This window comes from Salvelinus alpinus, chromosome 4 (genome assembly GCF_045679555.1).
Source record: "Salvelinus alpinus chromosome 4, SLU_Salpinus.1, whole genome shotgun sequence".
Classification (NCBI taxonomy): Eukaryota; Metazoa; Chordata; class Actinopteri; order Salmoniformes; family Salmonidae; genus Salvelinus; species Salvelinus alpinus.
In genome coordinates, this window is record NC_092089.1 from 91,871,836 (window position 1) to 91,893,787 (window position 21,952).

Here is a 21,952-nt window from a genome sequence, read left to right on the forward strand (position 1 = left end):
AACCAATTTGGCAACAACAAATTCAATACCTTTTAGACAACTTCCTGGACAAAATGTTTGTTGGTGTAAACTTGGCAGCAGAAAACCTAAACAATATATTTGAACTCTCAGCCTCCCTACCAAAACAATTTCAAGCAGAAAACCTAAGAAAATGAACAACAATGGCAAATGGTTTGATGAAGAATGGCAAAACCTAAGGAAATTGAGAACCAAAAACATAGAGACCCAGAAAAACTTGAGTCTACACCTTCACTATGGTAAAACAAAACAGAAATACACTACGGAAAAAGAAGGAACAGCACGTCAGAAATCAGCTGAATGTAATAGAAGAATCCATAGATTCTAACCACTTCTGGGGAAATTGGAAAACACTAAACAACAGAAAGAGTTATAATTATAATAATAATAATAATAATTATCTATCCAAAACGGAGATGTACAGATTAACCACTTATCCAATCTTTTTGCCTCTCTAACAAAGAACAAAGAGCAAAGAGATATACATGATCAAATACAAATCTTAGAATCAACTATTAAAGACTACCAGAACCCACTGGATTCTCCTATTACATAGAATGAACTACAGGACAAAATACAAACCAATATTTGGAACCAAGGACTGATCTCCGCAATCCACAAAAGTGGAGACAAATTTAACCACAATAACTACCGTGGGATTTGCGCCAACAGCAACCTTGTGAAAATCCTCTGCATTATCATTAACAGCAGACTCGTACATTTCCTCAGTGAAAACAATGTACTGAGCAAATGTCAAATTGGCTTTTTGCAAAATTACTGTACGACAGACCACGTATTCACCCTGCGCACCCTAATTGAAAAAGAGAACCTAAACAAAGGCAATGTCTTCTCATGCTTTGTTGATTTAAAAAAAAGCTTTTGACTCAACTTGGCATGAGTGTCTGCTATACAAATTGATGGAAAGTGGTGTTAGTGGAAAAACATACAACATTTTAAACTCCATGTACACAAACAACAAGTGTGCGATTAAAATTGGCAAAAAAACACACACATTTCTTTCCACAATCCCTTGGGGTGAGACAGGGATGCAGATTGAGCCCCACCCTCTTCAACATATGTATCAACGAATTGGCGAGGGCACTAAAACAGTCTGCAGCACCCGGCCTACTAGAATCTGAAGTCAAATGTCTACTGTTTGCTGATGATCTGGTGCTTCTGTCACCAACCAAGGAGGGCCTACAGCAGCACCTAGATCTTCTGCACAGATTCTGTCAGACCTGGGCCCTGACATTAAATCTCAGGAAGACACAAATAATGGTGTTTCAAATAAGGTCCAGTTGCCAGGACAACAAATACCAGTACACTGTTGCACTGGAGCACACAAAAACTATACATACCTCGGCCTAAACATCAGCACCACAGGTAACTTACACAAAGCTGTGAACGAACTGAGAGACAAGGCAAGAAGGACCTTCTACACAATCAAAAAGAACATAACATTCGACAAACCAATTATGATCTGGCTAAAAATACTAGAATCAGTCATAGAACCCATTGCCCTTTGTGGTTGTGAGGTCTTGGGTCCGCTCACCAACCAAGAATTCACAAAATGGGACAAACACCAAATTGAGACTCTGCATGCAGAATTCTGCAAAAATATCCACCGTGTACAACGTAAAACACCAAATAATGCATGCAGAGCAAAATTAGGCCAATACCCGCTAATTATCAAAATCCAGAAAAGAGAGGTTACATTCTACAACCACCTAAAATGAAGTGATTCCCAAAGCTTCCATAACAAAGCCATCACCTACAGAGAGATGAACCTGGAGAAGAGCCCTAAGCAAGCTGGTCCTGGGGCTCTGTTCACAAACACAAACAGACTCCTCAGAGCCCCAGGACAGCATCACAATTAGACCCAAACAAATCATGAGAAAACAAAAATATAATTATTTGACACATTGCTATTTGGCCCTAAACAGAGAGTACACAGCGGCAGAATACGAGAGAGAGAGAGAGAGAGAGAGAGAGAGAGAGAGAGAGAGAGAGAGAGAGAGAGAGAGAGAGAGAGAGAGAGAGAGAGAGAGAGAGAGAGAGAGAGAGAGAGAGAGAGAGAGAGAGAGAGAGAGAGAGAGAGAGAGAGAGAGAGAGAGAGAGAGAGAGAGAGAGAGAGAGAGAGAGAGAGAGAGAGAGAGACAGAGAGACAGGGAGACAGAGAGACAGAGAGACAGAGAGAGAGAGAGTAGTTCTAAGAGATGAACTAAGGTAGTTACTATCAAATTGTATTGGTCACGTTGCGTAATGCTTGTGTGTGTAGCAAAATGCTTGTGTGTGTAGCAAAATGCTAGACAGACCTTGACAACCCAAACATACATGGTTGTCAAACCCATAACCATAGTAACTACAGATTACTAATGTGAACTTTACATGATGTATCCATGGAGATGGAGGTAATACAACGCAACACCAGAACCCTGGACACGATCCCAACTAGACTGACCTGACATAGTCAGAACAAGCTGCAGCGCTTAGGGCAGAGTGGCGGAGGTGGCGGAGGTGGCGGAGGTGGCAGAGTGGCAGAGGTGGCAGAAGTGGCAGAGTGGCAGAGGTGGCAGAGTGGCAGAGGTGGCAGAAGTGGCAGAGTGGCAGAGGTGGCAGAGGTGGCAGAGGTGGCGGAAGTGGCAGAGTGGCAGAGTGGCAGAGGTGGCAGAGGTGACAGAGGTGGCAGAGGTGGCAGAGGTGGCAGAGTGGCAGAGGTGGCAGAGTGGCAGAGGTGGCAGAGGTGGCGGAAGTGGCAGAGGTGGCAGAGGTGGCAGAGTGGCAGAGGTGGCAGAGTGGCAGAGGTGGCAGAGTGGCAGAGGTGGCAGAGGTGACAGAGGTGGCTGAGGTGGCAGAGGTGGCGGAGGTGGCAGAGGTGGCAGAGGTGGCGGAAGTGGCGGAGGTGGCGGAGGTGGCAGAGTGGCAGAGGTGCAGAGTGGCAGAGGTGGCTGAGGTGGCAGAGTGGCAGAGGTGGCAGAGGTGCAGAGGTGCAGAGGTGGCAGGGGTGGCAGAGTGGCAGAGGTGGCAGGGGTGGCAGAGGTGGCAGAGGTGCAGAGGTGGCAGAGGTGGCAGAGGTGCAGAGTGGCAGAGGTGCAGAGTGGCGGAGGTGGCTGAGGTGGCAGAGTGGCAGAGGTGCAGAGGTGGCAGGGGTGGCAGAGTGGCAGAGGTGGCAGGGGTGGCAGAGTGGCAGAGTGGCAGAGGTGGCAGGGGTGGCAGAGTGGCAGAGTGGCAGAGTGGCAGAGGTGGCAGGGGTGGCAGAGTGGCAGAGGTGGCAGAGTGGCCCGCTCTGTAAAGCATGCCATTGTCATTGTTCCTTGGTCATTGTCATTGGATTAAGATCTGCCCATGTGACTGTGGTCTAAATTAATGAACACATTTAATCTACTTGTAAATTGAAACATATTGCATATTGCAAAAACTAAGTGTTAGGAATCTGTAAGCCACGTCTGATCAAAGCCTCTGCGGAATGACCTAGTAACTGGTTTACCTGTTGCAGGGTCCACGGTGCGCTCTATCAGGTGGTCATCCTGATGAACCCACTCCCCGTTACATTTGAAGTAGATCTGTGTTGCCGGGGTGGAGCGACAGGTCAGGGTGACGGGCTTGTTCTTCACTATGTACTCATCGTCAGGCTCCACCAGGAAGTGAGGTAACAGATCGTTGAAGGAGGCAGGAAGTGTCGCCGTGGCAACGTGCTCCGTACCAACTGGGAGATAAACAGGAAAGAGAAAGATTTTTGTTAAAAGAAAGTTAAAGACAATCGTTTTGTAACGTATAAACCCTGAAACTACGTATTTTGTTAAAGAAAGTCAACAGATGAAGGTAATCCAACACAATATAGAAATAAACTGTCAATAGGTAGAGATCCCTAAAGATTGGAAAGTGGCCTTGGTCATCCCCCTCTTCAAAGGGGGAGACACTCTAGACCCAAACTGTTACAGACCTATACCCATTCGTGCCCTGCCTTTCTAAAGTCTTCGAAAGCCAAGTGAACAAACAGATCGCCGACCATTTCAAATCCCACCGTACCTTCTCCGCTATGCAATCTGGTTTCCGAGCTGGTCACAGGTGCACCTCAGCCAGGTCCTAAACGATATCATAACCGCCATCGATAAAAGACAGTACTGTGCAGCCGTCTTCATCGACCTGGCCAAGGCTTTCGACTCTGTCAATCACGGTATTCTTATCGGCAGACTCAACAGCCTTGGTTTCTCTAATGACTGCCTCGCCTGATTCATCAACTACTTCTCAGATAGAGTTCAGTGTGTCAAATCGGAGGGCCTGTTGTCCGGACCTCTGGCAGTCTCTATGGGAGTGGCACAGGGTTCAATTCTTGGGCTGACTCTTTTCTCTGTATATATCAATGATGTCGCTCTTGCTGCGGGTGATTCTCTGATCCACCTCTACGCAGACGACACCATTCTGTATACATCTGGCCCTTCTTTGGAGACTGTGTTAACAAACCCTACAACTCTCCTTCCGTGGCCTCCAACTGCTCTTAAATGCTAGTAAAACTAAATGGATGATCTTCAACCGATTGCTGCCCGCACCCGCCCGCCCGACTAGCATCACTACTCTGGACGCTTCCGACTTACAATATGTGGACAACTATAAATACCTAGGTGTCTGGTTAGACTGTAAACTCTCCTTCCAGACTCACATTAAGCATCTCCAATCCAAAGTTAAATCTAGTATCGGCTTCAACAGATTTTTAGTAAAGGCAATCCAACACAATATACAGAGAAAGTGTCAATAGGTAGAATACCCTGAAACGGCTTATTTTTACAATGTCTTTTTTAGAAAGTCCCTCAGCCTTTTTGGTTGAGAGACCTTGCAGTTGAAGTGGTTTTAGAGTGGAGAAGAGTGGCTATATTCTCCAGAATTGAGTGAGGAGAGTGTCTGTGTTACTGTGAACTACACTGGTACATGGCAAACACACAATGATTCCATTGAGTGGGCAGCATTGTGCACAGTTCGCGTTCTGGTTTCTTGTTCAGACACTCCCACTCACACTGAAATAACTTCAAAGCTGAAGTTACTGAGGGTTTAAATTGAACTAGCCTTTGGGCCTGCATGGGTCAGAGAGACCACGGCCCATCTCTCTTTTCTCTGGGTTAACCCTGGGCCCTATCTCAGGACGGAGAGGAGAGACCACAGCCCATCTCTCTTTTCTCTGGGTTAACCCTGGGCCCTATCTCAGGACGGAGAGGAGAGACCTCAGCCCATCTCTCTTTTCTCTGGGTTAACCCAGACTCTCTCCTACTCTTAATCTCTTAACTTTAAGATCACAGCTGACTGCGGGTCATAAATCCAGTCAGTCACTCACACTATGTTATATACAGTAAACTATATATACAAAAGTATGTGGACACCCCTTCAAATTAGTGGATTTGTCTATTTCAGCCACACCCGTTGCTGACAGATGTATAAAATCGAGCACACGGCCATGCAATCTCCATAGACAAATATTGGCAGTAGAATGGCCTTACGGAAAAGCTCTGTGACTTTCAACGTGGCACTGTCATAGGATGCCACCTTTCCAACAAGTCAGTTCGTAACATTTCAGACCAGCTGTACGTGGTGTTATTGTGACGTGGAAACGTCTAGGAGAAACACCGGCTCAGAAATGGTAGGCCACAACGAGCTCACAGAACGGGACCGTCGAGTGCTGAATGTGTATCACACATCTGGGTTTGGCGGATGCCTGGAGAACGCTACCTTCCCCAATGCATAGTGCCAACTGTAAAGTTTGGTGGAGGAGGATATAATGGTCTGGGGCTGTTTTTCATGGTTCGGGCCCCTTAGTTCCAGTTAATGGAAATCTTAACGCTACAGCATACAATGACATTCTAGACAATTCTGTGCTTTCAACTTTGTGGCAACAGTTTGGGGAAGGCCCTTTCCTGTTTCAGCATGACAATGCCCCCATGCACAAAGCGAGGTACATACAGAAATGGTTTGACAAGATAGGTGTGGAAGAATTTGACTGGCCTACACAGAGGCTCCACAGCAATGTTCCAACATCTAGTAGAAAGCCTTCCCAGAAGAGTGGAGGCTGTTATAGCAGCAATGTTCCAACATCTAGTGGAAAACCTTCCCAGAAGAGTGGAGCCTGTTATAACAGCAATGTTCCAACATCTAGTGGAAAGCCTTCCCAGAAGAGTGGAGGCTGTTATAGCAGCAAAAGGTGGGACCAACTCCATATTAATGCCCATGATTTTGGAATGGGATGTTCGACAAGCAGGTGTCCACATACTTTTGGTCATGTAGTGTAGCTCTGCTGTCTGTCTACTGGTAGAACTCACATCACGCTAGGCAGAGGAGAGGAGGAGAGGAGGAGGAGAGAGGAGAGGACAGGACAGGAGAGGAGAGGAGAGGAGAGAGGAGAGGAGGAGAGGGAGAGAGGTGAGGAGAGGTGGAGAGGAGAGGTGAGGAGAAGTGGAGAGAGCAGAGGAGAGGAGGAGAGGAAAGGAGAGGAAGATGACAGGGGAATGTCTGTAACTGACAGAAGTGTGAACTTTAAACACTCAACACAGGCATCCATTTCCATAACCCCTTGTTGAGCAGAAATCGTTTTCTCAACATATATTTTTCTTCAAAGGACAGTACAGGAGAACGTGTTGTGTATTTTAACAAAAATATTCCTTGTTTTTCGGTAAGAAATGTCCTTAATGTGCCAAGAATCCAGTTACTAATGAAATTGCATTTGAGCAAGGGCACCACATAAGAAGAGCAGCTGAGATTAAATCCAAATAAAATCCTTCCCACAGTCTCACTCTCTTTCCCTGTCTGTCTGTCTGTCTGTCTCTCTCTCCTCTCTCTTTCTCTCTCTCTCTGTCTCTCTCTTTCTCCTCTCTCTTTCTCCTCTCTCTTTCTCTCTCTCTCTCTGTCTCTCTCTTTCTCCTCTCTCTGTCTCTCTCTTTTTCCTCTCTCTTTCTCTCTGTCTCTCTGTCTCTCTCTTTTATCCTCTCTCTTTCAACTATCTCTTTCTCCTCTCTCTTTCTCCTCTCTCTGTCTCTCTCTCTCTCTCTCTAGCTGTATGTCTCTCGGTCTCTCTCTGTCTCTCTCTCTATCTCAGGGGAGACCAGTAAATCCCAAGATAAAACAGCTTTAAGAGGCGTGTAATATTAATTTACTGCTCTGAGTCAGAGTATCGCTGACAGACTGGCCATTTCCAAACTCCTTCATCACTCCTCCTCTCCGCGTAGCGCCTCGCTGCACGGCCTCCGTGACCAGGGAAGGCCAGAGAGGACTACACACACATCGCTCATCATGAAACACACATTCTCACATTGACCTTTTCCTATCCTCTCTTCCTCTCTTCCCTCATTTCTACAGCTTAGTGCGGTTCAGGTCAGGGATAATATTAGCCTGCGTCGTAAATAGTATGTACGGTCATCACACAAAGACATTATCTGCTACGGTCTCATAAACACTTGTCATGTTAATGTCTCTCAGTCTCTCTCTGTGTCTCTCTGATTTCTCTGTCTCTGTCTCTCTCAGTCTCTCTCTATAACTGCCTTGTTCAGGGGCAGAACCACAGATTTATACCTTGTCAGCTCGGGGATTCGATCCAGCAACCTTTCGGGGACTGGCCCAGCGCTCTAACCACTAGGCTACCTGCCACCCCGTAGTTAGTCAATATTAGTGTTGTGTGTGAGTGCGTGTGTGTTTGCGTGCGTGTGTGAGAAGCCACTTCCCCTAATACAGTTTTTTCCAATTGCTAACACAGTAAAATGACATGCACAGCACAATTATTTAAACTGACACACAGAGAGCAAAACCTCTTCTCAAGTCTCCAAAAGTCTAAACACATTTTCTGCTTTACACACATTTTGCAATTCAAAATGGCACGTTTTAAAAGTCACTGCACACGGTTCTCTGCATAAGACACAACAATCTGACATAAAGTCACATGTTTGCCATTTCAAAACACTGCCATTCAAAATGACACTACATGAGCTAATTGGCCAATACATGTGCCCACCTGGCCAAACACCTCAATGGTTAATTGTTACTACTTCAATCAGGAAGTAAGCACTATGAAAAGACCACAGGTGAGCACCTTTTGTTTTACAACGACAATGGAAGCCGAGGAAGAGGAAGAGGGAGGATGAGAATGAGAGGGGGAGGAAGAGTGAGAGGTAGGGGTAGAGCTGGTAGAGGAGTTCATGGCCAAAGAAGACAACAACTTTAAAATGAAATCAGAGCAGCCTTAGTTGATCATGTCATCCACCATGGGCTGACAATGCGAGAGGCTGGACAGAGAGTGCAGCCCAACTTGAGCTGTTTTACTGTCGCCTGTGTCATCCGCACATTTAGACTGGAGTACAGGTATGTAACCAAAATGTCTTTCACACTATGTAGTACACCCCATGTCATAGTGTATCAGTTGGGTGACACCTGTTTACTTCATGAATGGCTGATGTCATACACTAACTGCACAAATTTCCTGTAGAATTTACTCTACTGTGGGGGAAATATCTTTAGGCTGCATTGTCCAAGCCCTATATTTTTTTGTTTTTTTGTTTTTCTAAAGGACTGAGAGACGCGACCATGGTGGAGGAAGGGGCCAAATGTTCACCGGGGTACAGGAAGCTGCCATTGTAAACTTGGTTTTGGAAAATAATGAAATCAGATGATGAGAAATTCAAAGCCACATCATCCGAGACAACACCATATTCAACAACATTCAACGAGTCAGTTGGCCCGTATTCTCAAGCGAAACCAAATCAGAATGAAACAACTTTATGAGGTGCCGTTTGAGAGAAACTCTCAAAGAAACAAAGAGGTCAGACGAGCATATGTGGATGTAAGTACAATATTGACTGCAGTACACTACACGCAGCATTGTTTCCCAGTGTACTGGATAACACCATATTGACTGCTTTTGTTCTTTGTTTTCAGGGAGTACTGGAAATGGATGCTCATGCAATCCCACATGAGTTCATCGTTATAGATGAGGCTGGGTTCAACCTAGCAAAGACCAGAAGAAGGGGGAGAAACGTCATTGGCCACAGAGCCATTATAGATGTTCCTGGCCAACGTGGTGGGAACATCACAATGTGCGCTGCCATCTCCAATACGCATGGTGTCCTCTACCGGTCATGCCAACCTTGGACCATACAACACAGCCCATATTCTCACATTTCTGGACAGACTCCACAACATTCTCATACCACCAGAGCGTATGAATGATCCATCAAAGAACCCGGTACGTTGTAGTATGGGACAACTTGAGCTTTCATCGTGCAGCCCCAGTCCAAACCCGGTTTGCTGACCACCCACCATTTCTCGTGCAATACCTCCCACCATACTCACCATTTCTGAACCCCATAGAAGAGTTATTTTCGGCATGGCGGTGGAAGGTATACGACCGGCAGCCCTTTGTGCGCCTGCCTCTTGTGCAGGCTATGGAAGAGGCATGTGATGAGATTGATGTGGGTGCGATTCAGGGATGGACAAGGCACTCAAGGCACTTCTTCCCTCGATGTCTGGCAAGGGAAGATATTGCCTGTGATGTGGACGAGGTGTTGTGGCCAGACCCAGCTGTGGCCTGTGATGTGGACGAGGCGTTGTGGCCAGACCCAGCTGTGATGTGGACGAGGCGTTGTGGCCAGACCCAGCTGTGATGTGGATGAGGCGTTGTGGCCAGACCCAGCTGTGATGTGGACGAGGCGTTGTGGCCAGACCCAGCTGTGATGTGGACGAGGCGTTGTGGACAGACCCAGCTGTGATGTGACGAGGCGTTGTGGACAGACCCAGCTGTGATGTGGATGAGGCGTTGTGGCCAGACCCAGCTGTGATGTGACGAGGCGTTGTGGACAGACCCAGCTGTGCGGCAAGATGCTGCCTAATTATTTTTCTTGCCTATTTTCTTTTTCAGTTTACTGTTTTTTTTGTGAGCATATTTTTGTTCAGTCCGATGTAAATATATCTGCTGTGCATATGTTGCACTGACTTGTTTGGTGAAAAATAAAAAATAAAATGTTTCAACAACATGTGTGTGTATCTGCAAATATTCCTGTGCATCTGAAGAATTTTCTATAATTTGAATTATTTTAGTATTATGGCAAAGCATACTAAAGATGAGAGTGCTTTTCATTATGCCCAACAGTGTGTAGTTGGTGAGACAAAAATCTGGTAATATGAATGAAGTGTGTGCCATTTCGTGCAAACTTTTGATTTGCTAAATGTAGTTTTGGTTGCAGTGCTTCATTTTGCAGGATATATGAGGTATTTTGCAGTTTGGGTGTGTGGTTTTGTGAATTGTGTTAAGTATTTAGTTAAAAACCAGCCTAGTTTGCAAAATTGTGTTTTAGCAATTGGGAAAAACTGTAAACATCTCCAGTCCACTGCAGGTCATGATGCTTTGTACTAATGATACAGCCCTTCAAGTCGTGTGTGTGTGTGTGTGTGTGTGTGTGTGTGTGTGTGTATGTCCTCACGATAGCTTGTCTTCCTAATGGGATAGCAGTGTTGAGTTGTGACTGAGGCCCGATAGCCATTAGCCCGGCCAAGCTGACCTCCTGTACTCTCTGCAGACCTGACACGACAGCTTTGCTAAAACACAAGGAGGAATTTACCCCACATCTGTCAGGTTAAATAAATCAGCTAGCTGAGACAAGGTCCACGCTCACAGACGAGGAAGATGATCAAAAGTTACAAAAAAAAATTCAAATCAAATTTAGCTCAAGATGAACTTTGAACTCTTGATGGCGGTATTGTCGCTTCGGATGAGAATTTGAAAGCTCGACATGAAATAAACTTGGTCTTTGACATTCAATAGGACCGGAACTCTCAATGGTGTTTCCATATGATTAGGTTCTAATGTTGTTATTAGCACTTCTGTTGTCTGTCGTCAAGGCTACTGGACTCTAATGTCGTCAAGGCTACTGGAGTCTAATGTCTTCAAGGCTACTGGACTCTACTGTCTTCAAGGCTACTGGACTCTAATGTCGTCAAGGCTACTGGAATCTAATGTCGTCAAGGCTACTGGACTCTACTGTCTTCAAGGCTACTGGACTCTAATGTCGTCAAGGCTACTGGAATCTAATGTCGTCAAGGCTACTGGACTCTAATGTCGTCAAGGCTACTGGACTCTACTGTCTTCAAGGCTACTGGACTCTAATGTCTTCAAGGCTACTGGACTCTAATGTCGTCAAGGCTACTGGACTCTACTGTCTTCAAGGCTACTGGACTCTAATGTCGTCAAGGCTACTGGAGTCTAATGTCTTCAAGGCTACTGGACTCTACTGTCTTCAAGGCTACTGGAATCTAATGTCTTCAAGGCTACTGGACTCTAATGTCTTCAAGGCTACTGGACTATACTCTCTTCAAGGCTACTGGACTCTAATGTCGTCAAGGCTACTGGACTCTAATGTCGTCAAGGCTACTGGACTCTAATGTCGTCAAGGCTACTGGACTCTAATGTCGTCAAGGCTACTGAACTCTAATGTCTTCAAGGCTACTGGACTCTAATGTCGTCAAGGCTACTGGACTCTAATGTCGTCAAGGCTACTGGACTATAATGTCTTCAAGGCTACTGGACTCTAATGTCGTCAAGGCTACTGGACTCTAATGTCGTCAAGGCTACTGGAATCTAATGTCTTCAAGGCTACTGGACTCTAATGTCGTCAAGGCTACTGGACTCTAATGTTGTCAAGGCTACTGGACTCTAATGTCTTCAAGGCTACTGGACTCTAATGTCGTCAAGGCTACTGGAATCTAATGTCTTCAAGGCTACTGGACTCTAATGTCTTCAAGGCTACTGGACTATACTCTCTTCAAGGCTACTGGACTCTAATGTCGTCAAGGCTACTGGACTCTAATGTCGTCAAGGCTACTGGACTCTAATGTCGTCAAGGCTACTGGACTCTAATGTCGTCAAGGCTACTGAACTCTAATGTCTTCAAGGCTACTGGACTCTAATGTCGTCAAGGCTACCTGACTCTAATGTCGTCAAGGCTACTGGACTATAATGTCTTCAAGGCTACTGGACTCTAATGTCGTCAAGGCTACTGGACTCTAATGTCGTTAAGGCTACTGGAATCTAATGTCTTCAAGGCTACTGGACTCTAATGTCGTCAAGGCTACTGGACTCTAATGTCGTCAAGGCTACTGGACTCTAATGTCGTCAAGGCTACTGGAATCTAATGTCGTCAAGGCTACTGGACTCTAATGTCGTCAAGGCTACTGGACTCTAATGTCGTCAAGGCTACTGGACTCTAATGTCTTCAAGGCTACTGGACTCTAATGTCGTCAAGGCTACTGGACTCTAATGTCGTCAAGGCTACTGGACTCTAATGTCGTCAAGGCTACTGGACTCTAATGTCTTCAAGGCTACTGGACTCTAATGTCTTCAAGGCTACTGGACTCTAATGTCGTCAAAGCTACTGGACTCTAATGTCTTCAAGGCTACTGGACTCTAATGTCGTCAAGGCTACTGGACTCTAATGTCGTCAAGGCTACTGGACTCTAATGTCGTCAAGGCTACTGGACTCTAATGTCGTCAAGGCTACTGGACTCTAATGTCGTCAAAGCTACTGGACTCTAATGTCTTCAAGGCTACTGGACTCTAATGTCGTCAAGGCTACTGGACTATAATGTCTTCAAGGCTACTGGACTCTAATGTCGTCAAGGCTACTGGACTCTAATGTCGTCAAGGCTACTGGACTCTAATGTCGTCAAGGCTACTGGACTCTAATGTCGTCAAGGCTACTGGACTCTAATGTCGTCAAGGCTACTGGACTCTAATGTCGTCAAAGCTACTGGACTCTAATGTCGTCAAGGCTACTGGACTCTAATGTCTTCAAGGCTACTGAACTCACAGGACTATGATGACAAGAAAATGGAAATGACGTAATAATATAAATGAATTGTAGTGAATTCAGTCTTAAATCTCCAACACAACCTCTGAACTCGTGATGTCGTTCCCTCCCAGCAAGCTTCCGACGTTCTTGAGTCCCATACAAGGTAGGTTAATGAGGTTAAAGACGTGAATGATTGTTTATTAGAGGGATTTATTCTCGTCACACACTGCTATAGACCACAACTATAGTGAAGGTTTGATGTACAGAAAATTGGTTTATACTGCCAGGGACACACAGTGTACTTATAACACACACACACACACACATAAGACCACACTCATGGAGGCGTGCACACACACACACACGCACACACACACACACACACACACACACACACACACAGACACGCTCACCACTTAACAGACTCCTTGCGGGTCAGTGCACAAATCAAATAGACATTCAGTAGCACTAAGGGAACCGCAATTAGAAACCTCAGGAGGTGATTGGCTGAAACCGAACTAGAGGCATCTCAGCACGTTGCTGGATAGTTCTGGTGTCTAACAGAATACAGATACACACACACACACACACACACGCACACGCACACGCACACGCACACGCACACGCACACACAGTATGCTTTTATCTCCACGGATATAAATAAGATTACGAATAATTGTGATTAGAGTTTAGTAAATGTATACTCTACCATCTCAGGGACTGTCACCTGGTACTGGTTCTGTTATATCAACTATCTCAGGGACAGTCACCTGGTACTGGTTCTGTTATGTCAACTATCTCAGGGACAGTCACCTGGTACTGGTTCTGTTATATCAACTATCTCAGGGACTGTCACCTGGTACTGGTTCTGTTATATCAACTATCTCAGGGACTGTCACCTGGTACTGGTTCTGTCATGTCAACTATCTCAGGGACAGTCACCTGGTACTGGTTCTGTTATATCAACTATCTCAGGGACAGTCACCTGGTACTGGTTCTGTTATATCAACTATCTCAGGGACAGTCACCTGGTACTGGTTCTGTTATATCAACTATCTCAGGGACTGTCACCTGGTACTGGTTCTGTTATGTCAACTATCTCAGGGACAGTCACCTGGTACTGGTTCTGTTATATCAACTATCTCAGGGACAGTCACCTGGTACTGGTTCTGTTATATCAACTATCTCAGGGACTGTCACCTGGTACTGGTTCTGTTATAACAACTATCTCAGGGACTGTCATCTGGTACTGGTTCTGTTATATCAACTATCTCAGGGACTGTCACCTGGTACTGGTTCTGTTATAACAACTATCTCAGGGACTGTCATCTGGTACTGGTTCTGTTATAACAACTATCTCAGGGACTGTCACCTGGTGTCAGTGTAGTGAACCAGATGACAGTGTAGTGAACCGTGAGGTCCAGGGGGAACCAGATGACAGTGTAGTGAGCCGTGAGGTCCAGAGGGAACCAGATGACAGTGTAGTGAACCGTGAGGTCCAGGGGGAACCAGATGACAGTGTAGTGAACCGTGAGGTCCAGAAGGAACCAGATGACAGTGTAGTGAACCGTGAGGTCAAGAGGGAACCAGATGACAGTGTAGTGAACCATGAGGTCCAGGGGGAACCAGATGACAGTGTAGTGAACCGTGAGGTCCAGAGGGAACCAGATGACAGTGTAGTGAACCGTGAGGTCCAGAGGGAACCAGATGACAGTGTAGTGAACCGTGAGGTCCAGAGGGAACCAGATGACAGTGTAGTGAACCGTGAGGTCCAGAGGGAACCAGATGACAGTGTAGTGAACCGTGAGGTCCAGAGGGAACCAGATGACAGTGTAGTGAACCGTGAGGTCCAGAGGGAACCAGATGACAGTGTAGTGAACCGTGAGGTCCAGAGGGAACCAGATGACAGTGTAGTGAACCGTGAGGTCCGGGGGGAACCAGATGACAGTGTAGTGAACCGTGAGGTCAAGAGGGAACCAGATGACAGTGTAGTGAACCGTGAGGTGCAGAGGGAACCAGATGACAGTGTAGTGAACCGTGAGGTCCAGGGGGAACCAGATGACAGTGTAGTGAACCGTGAGGTCCAGAGGGAACCAGATGACAGTGTAGTGAACCTTGAGGTCCAGAGGGAACCAGATGACAGTGTAGTGAACCGTGAGGTCCAGAGGGAACCAGATGACAGTGTAGTGAACCGTGAGGTCCAGGGGGAACCAGATGACAGTGTAGTGAACCGTGAGGTCCAGGGGGAACCAGATGACAGTGTAGTGAACCAGATGACAGTGTAGTGAACCGTGAGGTCCAGAGGGAACTAGATGACAGTGTAGTGAACCGTGAGGTCCAGGGGGAACCAGATGACAGTGTTGTGAACCGTGAGGTCCAGAGCGAACCAGATGACAGTGTAGTGAACCGTGAGGTCCAGAGGGAACCAGATGACAGTGTAGTGAACCGTGAGGTCCAGAGGGAACCAGATGACAGTGTAGTGAACCGTGAGGTCCAGGGGGAACCAGATGACAGTGTAGTGAACCGTGAGGTCCAGAGGGAACCAGATGACAGTGTAGTGAACCGTGAGGTCCAGGGGGAACCAGATGACAGTGTAGTGAACCGTGAGGTCCAGAGGGAACCAGATGACAGTGTAGTGAACCGTGAGGTCCAGAGGGAACCAGATGACAGTGTAGTGAACCGTAAGGTCCAGAGAGAACCAGATGACAGTGTAGTGAACCGTAAGGTCCAGAGAGAACCAGATGACAGTGTAGTGAACCGTAAGGTCCAGAGAGAACCAGATGACAGTGTAGTGAACCGTGAGGTCCAGAGGGAACCAGATGACAGTGTAGTGAACCGTGAGGTCCAGAGCACATTCACAACAGAACATAGACCTTCGACACACACACACCGCTTAATTTGTCAGATAGATACACATCCCCAAACTAGCCAAAAACCCAGCCACATGTCAGGCAGATAACCTGTTATCAAACACAACTGCGTCGTCAACAGACTACAGATAAATGATCTCTTGTCTTTCACAAGAATACTCAAATCTATACACAGGAAGTACCTGTTCTCTGTTTCCTCTCTGTAGTCCAGCTAGTCACATCACTTGCCCTTTTTGGAGCCAATTACAGTCTTTTATCCGAGTCGTGTTCCTGGCAGGAGGCATCATTGAGCAATCACCCCTCACACAATTTACATCACACTTACAAAGGCTACACACACACACACACACACACACACACACACACACACACACACACACACACACACACACACACACACACACACACACACACACACACACACACACACACACACACACACACACACACACACACACACACCCCGTGAGCAATCACCCTCACATAATTTACATCACAGTGATGGATGACGGCTATAACATATATTTTATGAGTCCATCAGCGCATTACAATGTCTTCCCAAATTAATTCAATTAAAATGACTATCCGGAATATTAAACCATTTCATGTTTGACTGGGTTCTCTTGGTCTAAAACACAATACCAGAACCCATCTGAATATGCGCCACAATGCTGTTTGGGTCCGTTGATATATTGTTGTTCTCTTGGGGGATTGTTGTCCTGTCTTACTGTAGTCCTGTCTTACTGTAATCCTGTCTTACTGTAGTCCTGTCTTACTGTTGTTCTGTCTTACTGTAGTCCTGTCTTACTGTAATCCTGTCTTACTGTAGCCCTGTCTTACTGTAGTCCTGTCTTACTGTAATCATGTCTTATTGTAGTCCTGTTTTACTGTAGTCCTGTTTTACTGTAGTCCTGTTTTACTGTAAGCCTGTCTTACTGTAGTCCTGTCTTACTGTAGTGCTGTCTTGCTATAGTCCTGTCTTACTATAGTCCTGTCTTACTGTTGTTCTGTCTTACTGTAGTCCTGTCTTACTGTTGTTCTGTCTTATTGTAGTCCTGTCTTACTGTTGTCCTGTCTTATTGTAGTCATGTCTTACTGTAGTCCTGTCTTACTGTAGTCCTGTCTTACTGTTGTTCTATCTTACTCTAGTCCTGTCTTACTGTAGTCCTGTCTTACTGTTGTCTTGTCTGCTGGAGTCCTGTCTTTCTGTTGTCCTGTCTGCTGTAGTCATGTCTTACTGTTGTCCTGTCTGCTGTAGTTCTGTCTTACTGTTGTCTTGTCTGCTGTAGTCCTGTCTTACTATAGTTATGTCTTACTCTAGTCCTGTCTTACTGTTGTTCTGTCTTACTGTAGTCCTGTCTTACTCTAGTCCTGTCTTACTGTTGTCATGTCTTACTGGTGTCCTGTCTTATTGTAGTCCTGTCTTACTGTCGTCCTGTCTTACTGTTGTTCTGTCTTACTGTAGTCCTGTCTTACTGTTGTTCTGTCTTACTCTAGTCCTGTCTTACTATAGTCCTGTCTTACTGTTGTCTTGTCTGCTGTAGTCCTGTCTTACTGTTGTCCTGTCTGCTGTAGTCCTGTCTTACTGTTGTCCTGTCTGCTGTAGTTCTGTCTTACCGTTGTCCTGTCTGCTGTAGTCATGTCTTACTGTTGTCCTGTCTGCTTTAGTTCTGTCTTACTGTTGTCCTGTCTTACTGTAGTCTTGTCTTACTTTTGTCCTGTCTTATTGTAGGTCTGTCTTACTGTAGTCCTGTCTTACTGTAGCCCTGTCTTACTGTTGTCCTGTCTGCTGTAGTCCTGTCTTACTGTTGTCCTGTCTGTTGTAGTCCTGTCTTACTGTTGTCCTGTCTGCTGTAGTCCTGTCTTACTGTAGTCCTGTCTTACTGTAGTCCTGTCTTACTGTAGTCCTGTCTTACTGTAGTCCTGTCTTACTGCAATCCTGTCTTACTGTAGTTCTGTCTTACTGTTGTCCTGTCTTACTGTAGTCCTGTCTTACTGTTGTCCTGCCTGCTGTAGTCCTGTCTTACTGTTGTCCTGTCTTATTGTAGTTCTGTCTTACTGTTGTCATATCTTACTGTAGTCCTGTCTTACTGTTGTCCTGTCTTACTGTAGTTGTGTCTCATTGTAGTTGTGTCTTATTGTAGTTCTGTCTTATGTTAGTCCTGTCTTACTGTTGTCCTGCCTGACTGTAGTCCTGTCTTACTGCTGTCCTGCCTGACTGTAGCAGGGGCTTTCCTGGTTGACAGATGATTGCACAGAGTGTGTGTGTGAGAGAGTGAAGGGTGTGTGTGTGTGTGTGTGTGTGTGTGTGTGTGTGTGTGTGTGAGTGATAGCTCCTCTGTCATTCTCACTGTCCTTCTTTAAACGGTTATTGACCAACATACGAAGAGGCGCCTGCAGCAACAACAATCCAAATGGCTCAGAAATATCAAATCATTATGTTTAACACACTTTAATTATTATACTCGGGTAGGCTACGTTACCTTTTTTACAGAACGGCAGTACAGTATTTGTAAATCCATATGTGGAAACTGCAATTAACTGCAATTAACACCACCTTCATCTAACACAATTTATCCACCACATGTGAATTTCAAATTCAAATGTGTAAGTTGGATTTTCTTACATGTAATACTGCAAATTAGATTTTCACGTGAATGATTTTCACATCTGAACATGAGATTGTCGTATAAGAAAATGTTTCACATGTGAAATTGCATATCTGATTTTCGAACAGGTTTTTCTTCTTACGTGTGAAAAGTTGGTGTTGACCTGTGGACTCGATATGTAATACATGGCAAAATATAGTTTCACAGGCTGGGCGATATGACCAACATATCATATCCCGATATAGGTCATTTCATATCCCGATAATGCTACATAGCACGATATAGGTCATTTCATATCCCGATAATGCTACATAGCACGATATAGGTCATTTCATATCCCGATAATGCTACATAGCACGATATAGGTCATTTCATATCCCGATAATGCTACATAGCACGATATAGGTCATTTCATATCCCGATAATGCTACATAACACGATATAGGTCATTTCGTATCTCGGTACCAATACCTATCACGGTATAGGTCGTTTCATATCTCGATACCGATACATATCACGATATAGGTCATTCCATATCTCTATACCGGTACATATCACGATATAGCGTTTTTTTTGTAAATTCAATGAATAAATAGTTTATATAAAACTATAAAACCTATTTCATTTTGAATTGAACTCAACAAATAAAAGGTACTAACTCACATTTGATTATTTTACCTTTATTTAGAACCTTAATTAAGTATTTTAACAGAATATAAAATATAAAAAATATATAAAATATAAAATGGTAAATAGAAAAACCCTTCAACTATAATTGCAAATAAAATAAATAATAATAAATAATAATAAAATAAATAGTGCTAAAATGTGAATATGGTCTGAAATATCCAAACCAGACATACTCTTTCACTGTTTGAATTGTAGCAGCAAACAAAATGAATACAGGCCTAACAAATATTGATATATACAATACCAAACGTAAACATGTACATGTAAACATGGCTCACGTCACGTGTGGAAGAAAGCAAAATGTCGTCCAAGTGACTAAAGATATTGCCGTAAAGAGAGTGATTTGCGACACAACGAAATAAACGACAGAGCATAATATAGATAGACGTTTTTATATCGTCACACGGTATATATCGTCATATCGCCCGTTCCTAGTTTCACATGTAAAATGTCAGCTCAACATGTGAAATGTCAGCTCAACATGTGAAATGTAAGGTCAGCATGTGAAATGTCAGCTCAACATGTGAAATGTCAGCTCAACATGTGAAATGTAAGGTCAACATGTGAAATGTCAGGTCAACATGTGAAATGTAAGGTCAACATGTGAAATGTCAGGTCAACATGTGAAATGTCAGGTCAACATGTGAAATGTAAGGTCAACATGTGAAATGTCAGGTCAACATGTGAAATGTAAGGTCAACATGTGAAATGTCAGCTCAACATGTGAAATGTAAGGTCAACATGTGAAATGTCAGGTCAACATGTGAAATGTCAGGTCAACATGTGAAATGTCAGGTCAACATGTGAAATGTAAGGTCAACATGTGAAATGTCAGGTCAACATGTGAAATGTAAGGTCAACATGTGAAATGTCAGGTCAACATGTGAAATGTCAGGTCAACATGTGAAATGTAAGGTCAACATGTGAAATGTCAGGTCAACATGTGAAATGTCAGGTCAACATGTGAAATGTCAGGTCAACATGTGAAATGTCAGCTCAACATGTGAAATGTAAGGTCAACATGTGAAATGTCAGGTCAACATGTGAAATGTAAGGTCAGCATGTGAAATGTAAGGTCAACATGTGAAATGTCAGCTCAACATGTGAAATGTAAGGTCAACATGTGAAATGTCAGGTCAACATGTGAAATGTAAGGTCAACATGTGAAATGTAAGGTCAACATGTGAAATGTAAGGTCAACATGTGAAATGTAAGGTCAGCATGTGAAATGTCAGGTCAACATGTGAAATGTCAGGTCAACATGTGAAATGTCAGCTCAACATGTGAAATGTAAGGTCAACATGTGAAATGTCAGGTCAACATGTGAAATGTCAGCTCAACATGTGAAATGTAAGGTCAACATGTGAAATGTCAGGTCAACATGTGAAATGTAAGTTCAGCATGTGAAATGTAAGGTCAACATGTGAAATGTAAGGTCAACATGTGAAATGTAAGGTCAACATGTGAAATGTCAGGTCAGCATGTGAAATGTCAGCTCAACATGTGAAATGTGATTTAACATCTGAACATGTGTATTTTTGTAAGGGTAGGCCTATTATAGATGCTATCATCTGGGGCTATTTCCTTCCTTTCAAACATTTCAAAGTATTTCAAATAATCAGCCATCACAACCAGCTAATTTCTACCATCACAACCAGCTAAGATCAGCCATCACAACCAGATAAGATCAGCCATCACAACCAGCTAAGATCAGCCATCACAACCAGCTAAGATCAGCCATCACAACCAGCTAATTTCTACCATCACAAGCTGATAAGATCAGCCATCACAACGAGCTAATATCAGCCATCACAACCAGCTAAGATCAGCCATCACAACGAGCTAATATCAGCCATCACAACCAGCTAATATCAACCATCACAACCAGCTAATATCAGCCATCACAACCAGCTAAGATCAGCCATCACAACCAGCTAAGATCAGCCGTCACAACCAGCTAAGATCAGCCATCACATGCAGCTAAGATCAGCCATCACAACCAGCTAATATCAGCCATCACAACCAGCTAATATCAAAACCATATAAAATGGCGTCTATAGACAGTATATGAATAGAAAAGGTGTGTACAACAGTAGTTATATAGGATGAGCCATTACTAGAATACAGCATATACATACAGTATGAAGTGGGTGAAACAGTACGGAAACGTTATTAAAGTGACCAGCGTTCAACGACTCTATGTGTAGGGCAGCGGTCTCTAAGGTGCAGGGTAGAGTACCGGGTGGTAGCCGTAACAGTGACTAATGTGCAGGGTAGAGTACCGGGTGTTAGCCGTAACAGTGACTAAGGTGCAGGGTAGAGTACCGGGTGGTAGCCGTAACAGTGACTAAGGTGCAGGGTAGAGTACCGGGTGGTAGCCGTAACAGTGACTAAGGTGCAGGGTAGAGTACCGGGTGGTAGCCGTAACAGTGACTAAGGTGCAGGGTAGAGTACCGGGTGGTAGCTGTAACAGTGACTAAGGTTCAAGGCAGGGTACTTGGCGAAGGTCGGTTAGTGATGGCTTTTTAACAGTCTGATGGCGCTTGTTGTGGGCGGTGGTGCCTGTTGTGGGCGGTGGTGCCTGTTGTGGGCGGTGGTGCCTGTTGTGGGCGGTGGTGCCTGTTGTGTGGGGTGGTGCCTGTTGTCGGTGGTGGTGCCTGTTGTGGGCGGTGTTGCCTGTTGTGGGCGGTGGTGCCTGTTGTGGGCGGTGGTGCCTGTTGTGGGCGGTGGTGCCTGTTGTGGGCGGTGGTGCCTGTTGTCGGCGGTGGTTCCTGTTGTGGGCGGTGGTGCCTGTTGTGGGTGGTGGTGCCTGTTGTGGGCGGTGGTGCCTGTTGTGGGTGGTGGTGCCTGTTGTGGGCGGTGGTGCCTGTTGTGGGCGGTGGTGCCTGTTGTGGGTGGTTGTGCCTGTTGTGGGTGGTGGTGCCTGTTGTGGGCGGTGGTGCCTGTTGTGGGT

At 45.0% G+C, this 21,952-nt stretch overlaps 1 protein-coding gene across 1 annotated transcript in view; it reads right to left on the reverse strand.

Annotated features, from left to right (window-relative positions):
* The window catches only part of LOC139574675 (netrin receptor UNC5A-like), a 623,219-nt gene that overhangs the window by 314,247 nt on the left and 287,020 nt on the right, over positions 1 to 21,952 (reverse strand). The window contains exon 2 of the mRNA XM_071399451.1: positions 3,506 to 3,724. Coding sequence (XP_071255552.1) covers positions 3,506 to 3,724 — 219 coding nt within the window. The remainder of the gene's footprint in view (positions 1 to 3,505; positions 3,725 to 21,952) is intronic.